Source organism: Arachis ipaensis, chromosome B05, assembly GCF_000816755.2.
Source record: "Arachis ipaensis cultivar K30076 chromosome B05, Araip1.1, whole genome shotgun sequence".
Lineage (NCBI taxonomy): Eukaryota > Viridiplantae > Streptophyta > Magnoliopsida > Fabales > Fabaceae > Arachis > Arachis ipaensis.
In genome coordinates this window covers 146,647,728-146,653,787 of record NC_029789.2, presented here as the reverse complement: position 1 = coordinate 146,653,787, position 6,060 = coordinate 146,647,728, and the positions used below count along the sequence as shown (strand labels likewise).

Here is a 6,060-nt window from a genome sequence, read left to right as displayed (position 1 = left end):
TATTAGTTAAATTCATATAAATAAAAAAAATTACATATTAGCTTTATTGTTTTGAAAACCGAACCAAACTAGTCAGTTCAATCGGGTTAACCAGTAATCATAGGTTGGTTCGGTTAGATTTATAAACTGTTTGGCAAAAAATTAGTTAAAAAATCGGTCAAACTGGCGGTTAACCGGTGAATCTCCGGAACCGTCCAGTTTTTTTAAAGGTTTTTTTTGGTTCAGTGCACTCCTCCAAAACGGCAGTGTTTTATACCTTAAAAAAAAAAAAAACCATAAAATCCCAAATCCCCCAACGCAGCCCAGTCCCACTCCTCTCCTCTGAAACTGAAAAGGGAACAAAGAACCCTAGCAATAGCAAAATAGAAAACAGAATTGAAGAGTGGATCAAAGTGATTGAAGGTTTAAAATCTAATAAGTGCATCTGTTGAAGAATGTTTAAGACCTTAGGCAGTGGTTGATAGCATAAAATGGTAGCATTATCTTTGATGTTCTAGTATATTGTCACCTATGTTGTATATATAACTATAAATATGTTCAAGTCATACCATTCTTTTAAATGTTAATCAGAGCTTCTCTTGCTGAATATATTTACTTGAAAGTTTTCCTTGTGCCCACCACTTTTTGAAACACAAAACAGAGTTTTCATGTTGAAGCTACATCCTATATTTAGTTTGTACTTTATGGCTGGAAATTTTATGGAAGTGGTGGCAAAAAGGGTAAGTGCCTGCATACCTAGGACCTTTGCTGTTGTTCAAAAGTAAAAGATTTGATTAATTGTCATGACTCCATGATTTAGAAATCCTATATTATACATCTTTCATGCATTGCTTAGTGTTTTCCAACATGAATTGATGGTGCCTGCCTCACCTTATGGACAAAAAGTAGACTCACCAAGTTGAGGTAAACAATAAAATAAACTGCATTGATGAATGAGAGTAACATTTACAATAACAGAAAGTCTTAAGCAATAAACATGGACTGACTTGATTCAATTCAACTTAATGCGCCAAATTGTTTATGCTGGAATCAATTCTGAGTTGTTTATGCTATGATTTTGATTTTAAATTGTTTATGCTGATTTTTCTGATTTGTTGATTCTGGTTGTTTATTTTTCTGATCTGAGTTGTTGATGGTGCTGTGGTGCAGAGCTTCACTCCATTATTTATGTTGGAATTTTTCTTTGTTTATTCTGATTGAGTTGTTTATGCTGATTTTTCTTATTTAGATTTGTCATTTATGGGTATTTTGATTTTTATTGGTTATAAATTTTGATATTTGAAGATGTTTGTAAACTTTTAATGATAAATTATGGATAATTAGATAAAATTGTAAAATTTTAAATTTTATCGACTTAAAAATCATTAAATTTAAATATTTAAAATTATATATTAAATTTTTAATAATTTTATTTTATATTTAGTTAAACCGGTTGAATCTCAGTTGAATCTCGGTTGAACTTCTGAACCATTAAATCAGTTACTCTACCAGTTCATTGACCGATTCGATTCTCGCACCCTTGACTTTAAACATTAATGATTAATTGTTGACAATAATTTTGATGGTTCTCAACATTATTCAATTATTTAACCTAATATATAGGTACCTTAACCATAATTTTCACATAACTAACAATGCGTTTTTTTTTTGGTGACTGAAATAAATTAAACAAAGAAAAACAAAAGAAACAAAACAAGGAACTGCTTAAATAGAGGGACAGGTTTAGTTTGTGTTTTTATTTTTTTGTTATTATTTTTTTTTAAAATAAAAATAATAAAATTCTGTTTTTATTTTTTATAATTTGTAAAAAAAAGTAATGAAATTGAAAATAGAACGGACCAAAGGAACTCGCTTTACTCTCTCAGAACAGTAGAGAGTAGAGACACGGAAAACAGAGATAACAGTAAGGATACTCCAGCAGCCTCGAAGAAGAAATCCAAAGCTATTGAATATCCTGAAGCAAAAGCAACACACTGCGTTTCATTCCTTTTTCGATTCAAGGTCAGACCATCTTCTCCTTCATGAATTCGTATCTATAGTATCCAATTTCTGACTAGGTTTGTCTTCGTTCCATGTTTTATATTGGGATGTATGTAATAATGTGCAGTATCTATAGTATCCAATTTCAGCCTCTGTCTTCTATAGGCAAATCATGTTACTCAAACTCCTTAGGAGTTAGTGTTCATGTGCAGTATGATGTATGTAATGATGTGGAGCAACTTTTTTACAAGGGGAGAATCATAATCTGATAACCTAATTTGTCTGGTGTAAAATTTATTAGAGGATAAGATATGGGAATAAAATTTTTCAACAACTAACTTAACTGTTTTTGTTGAATTTATTAATGAGCAATGTATATGATCAGTAAATATTATCATTTTTTACCAGCACTTGGCCTGAAATAATTTGCACCCTTATTTACATGAATTTTGCAGATAAGAAGCATATAGTTTGCACCTATATTTACCAGAGTTTGCACACATGAATCAATACAGTTTGCACCCACATTTTTTAGAGTTTGCCCACATGAATTAATAAAATTTATTTGTTAAAGACAATTTAGTATTTGTGCTGGTCAAATGATGACTAAAACTATTAAAGATTGCTGGCCACCAAGAGTTTCTCTTTATTAATTACTCTTTCTCATGATAATACACATTTCTTTGGTTGAAAGTAGAACAGAAGTGGAGACTATGGAACAAGAAAGGGAGAGAAATGGGCGATTGTGTTGCCTGTGCAGTGGGAGGGCCGCCTTGAGAAGGCCGAAAACCCTCCAACAGTTATGCAGGGAGTGCTTCTTTCGGGTCTTTGAGGACGAGATTCACCAAGTCATTGTCTCCAATGGCCTCTTCACACGTGGGGAGCGTGTGGCAATCGGTGCTTCAGGCGGCAAAGACTCCACAGTCCTGGCCTATGTGCTAGCTAAGCTTAACCAAACCCATGACTATGGCCTCCATCTCTTCCTGCTCTCTGTTGATGAGGGCATCACCGGCTACCGTGATGACTCCCTTGAAACTGTTCACAGAAACCAAATTCAGTATGGACTGCCTCTCAAGGTTGTCTCTTACAAGGACCTCTATGGTTGGACCATGGATGAAATTGTTGCCACCATTGGTAAAAAGAATAATTGTACCTTCTGTGGTGTCTTCCGTCGGCAGGCCCTTGATCGTGGTGCTGCACTCTTGAAAGTAGATAAGCTCGTTACCGGTCATAATGCCGACGATATTGCAGAGACAGTTCTCTTGAATATACTTAGAGGAGATATTGCTAGGTAGCTTCTTATCTTAGCTTTTCCCTTTGAATTCACGCCGGTCGTTGTGATGCTTGTCTCTCTTTGTGATCAGATTGAGTAGATGCACTTCCATAACCACAGGTGAAGATGGGCCCATTCCCAGGTGCAAGCCTTTCAAGTATACATACGAGAAGGAGATCGTAATATATCCTTTTAGTTAGTTAGTTGAACAAGCTAATCTTATTCGTAAAAATATTTGTTGGTTCTTGTCACCTTTCTCCAACTGCAATGCAAATTTGCGAATCCTTGACTCACTTTGATGTCTCTCACGTATGCATATTTCAAGAGGCTCGACTACTTTTCCACTGAATGTAATGTTTATCATTCCCTATCATAGTTAGTACCATTCCGATTAAACTCTATAACATAATACTATATATTCTCTCAATACCCCACAGGCATCTATTCTCCAAATGCTTATCGTGGTTTTGCCCGAGAGTTCATCAAAGATTTGGAAAGACTCAGGTGGGTTTATTGTCTAGGTTGCTGCTCGTGCTTGATAGGCTATTTTTTTTCTTTCTTGTGTTGAAATTGGAATATTAATGGTTTCCTCTTGAAATGTAGACCTCGGGCGGTTCTCGACATCATTAGATCGGGTGAGAATTTCAGGATATCTACAACTGCAAAAATGCCAGAGCAAGGAACATGTGAACGGTGTGGTTATATTTCTAGCCAGGTATTACCTTCAGTGTGCCCCATTGGATGAATATCAGATCTCAGGGAAACTTGTTTCATATATAAATGATGCATTTCAACAAAACCTGATGTTTCTTTTTGTGATATTTTAAGTACTAAGATATAGATTGATCATAGAATGGACTAACCTCCACTCTGCCTAACTTTCTTTCACAAAAAAGATATACCTGTTAGATATAGTTGTTTCCTTTTATATTTTAACATTCAATTTTCAGTTTGTTTCATATTTGGATTGCCTAGATGTTTGGGTTTTCACTTTATCAGCTGATTGACAATATTTTTCATGTACAGAAATGGTGTAAAGCTTGTGTCCTTCTTGACGGATTGAATCGAGGTTTGCCTAAGCTTGGAATTGGACGAAGTCATGGTGTCATTGGTGCATCCGGGGACAGAAATGAAAGGAATGGTGGAAAGACCATTGAGAGTAAACAATGTGGAACTCTAGACTTCTAATTTTACATATATGACTACAATTTATCATGTATCAATGAACAAATTAAGAGCATGGAAAAAGTATCTAAGGGGACAGGATTATAAGTTAGGCCTTGCATATCTGAAATTATAGATTAATAATCCCTTCATAAAATTACATGGTGGCTATGATACGTAGTTTTGGAAGAGAATTTGAACATGATTCGAGTGTTTTTGGTTAAGAGTGTCGAGATTAATGGCAATCATCAAGAAAGCAAGAGAGATGGTTGGTAAAAAAAAAAGTTATTTGTTCATTTTTGAGGATTTTTTTTTTCTACAAGAGTACAAGTCAACTATTGAACTACTTACAATCTAAAACCACTGTCATACAAATAAAAACCAACCAAAGCAAAACAAAACAATGCCTCTCCTTTCTTTCTTCTTTTTTCTCTTCTCTTTTTTTTTTTTAATGGGAAGAAAGAGGGTAGAGATAATAAAATTCACCATAAAACTTGAATAATCTTAATTTGGTACTCCCAATTCAGTTAAATTGGCTTGAGGTAGAACTTGGGTTAGGCCTTGCATCCCAAGGATTCTGAAAACTCCTTCTTGTTGAACCATATCTCTCAAACTCAAGCCTTTGCCTTGGAGCACTTTGTGACCTAACCTTAGCTCTTGAAGATTCAGTGTTAGCCATGTAGCTTGGGTGACTAGTATATCCATTGAAGAAACCCCAAGAACACTCGCTCTTTGTTGGTGTGAAAGGGCCTCTCCTTCCACCATTACTGAGCCTAGATGAGGCCGAAAATGCTTGGGGACTATTCTCTGCGGTTCTTGAAGCCATCACCACTTCTTTTCCTTTGTGGAATCTAGGAGAACCTAAGGGCAACACTTCCCTAGATGAGAAACTTGTATTTAGCGCTTTCGAGGAACGTTTCGATGGAGATTCATATGCCATGAGAAAGTTGTCGCTGTAATCTGGAGCGAAATAATGTTGTGGTGCCTTGAATGAGCTGCTACTGTTATTGTGGGAATTCATGTGTGGCTTCCAAGTATCAACTTCAAGAATCTTGTCACTCTTCTCGTCATCTATGTGCCCGTTTTTCTTTGAAGCATTGCCAGTTTGGCTCCACGCACTTTGTTCCATCCAACTGTCTAACCAACTGGAACCGAATCGGGCTCTCTCTAACTCAATGTCCCTAAAATTTGAATTGGAACAACATCTCTGCAAGTCAAAATGGCCAATTCATCATTCTAAAGTAGTACAATAGAAAACTTTTGGTTACTTAGAGTTCCCTATAAATTTTTGTACCTTGAGGATAGAAGATCCATCAAATTTCGTACTATAGGCACGAAGTGGATACTCATACTCTTCAGGAACCTGCAATTAATCATGAAAATGAAAAACCTGACAGATTGTGATATAATCATAAGCTATTCTTTGCATAGTAGTTCTCATCTCAAAAGATACGCACATTCCAACCTAAAAGCCAAATTTTACATTAACCTTTGTTTGAAACATGCAGTTTGTGACAGGGCATAAAGTAAAGTACATTGTTAAGGAGTTAAGGATAACATAAACAAGTTAGCAACAGCTTGTTAAGATAAGAAAAAGGACAACAAATTAAGAATAATTATAAATAAATAAATAAACATGTATA

General features: G+C 35.2%; 2 protein-coding genes across 5 annotated transcripts in view; one reads left to right on the top strand and one right to left on the bottom strand.

Annotated features, from left to right (window-relative positions):
- LOC107644808 (cytoplasmic tRNA 2-thiolation protein 1) lies at positions 1,823–4,712 on the top strand. Of its 4 annotated transcripts, XM_021103215.1 has the most exons (8): positions 1,823–2,001; positions 2,678–3,056; positions 3,159–3,271; positions 3,345–3,437; positions 3,563–3,603; positions 3,691–3,757; positions 3,857–3,968; positions 4,280–4,712. In XM_021103215.1, exons 2-8 carry the CDS (start codon positions 2,694–2,696, stop codon positions 4,439–4,441), a joined length of 951 nt encoding a protein of 316 aa, XP_020958874.1. In that variant the 5' UTR covers positions 1,823–2,001; positions 2,678–2,693; the 3' UTR covers positions 4,442–4,712. The 4 variants fall into 4 exon arrangements, with proteins under 4 accessions (XP_020958874.1, XP_016204219.1, XP_016204220.1 ...); XM_016348733.2 differs by having other exon boundaries at positions 2,678–3,271; XM_016348734.2 differs by having other exon boundaries at positions 1,832–2,001; positions 2,675–3,271.
- The window catches only part of LOC107644807 (protein IQ-DOMAIN 14), a 4,858-nt gene continuing 3,489 nt past the window's right edge, over positions 4,692–6,060 (bottom strand). Inside the window, exons 3-4 of the mRNA XM_016348732.2 lie at positions 5,712–5,780; positions 4,692–5,624 (exon numbers count right to left, since the gene is read on the bottom strand). Of these exons, the coding sequence (XP_016204218.1) occupies positions 4,941–5,624; positions 5,712–5,780 (753 nt within the window). The 3' untranslated portion in view covers positions 4,692–4,940. The remainder of the gene's footprint in view (positions 5,625–5,711; positions 5,781–6,060) is intronic.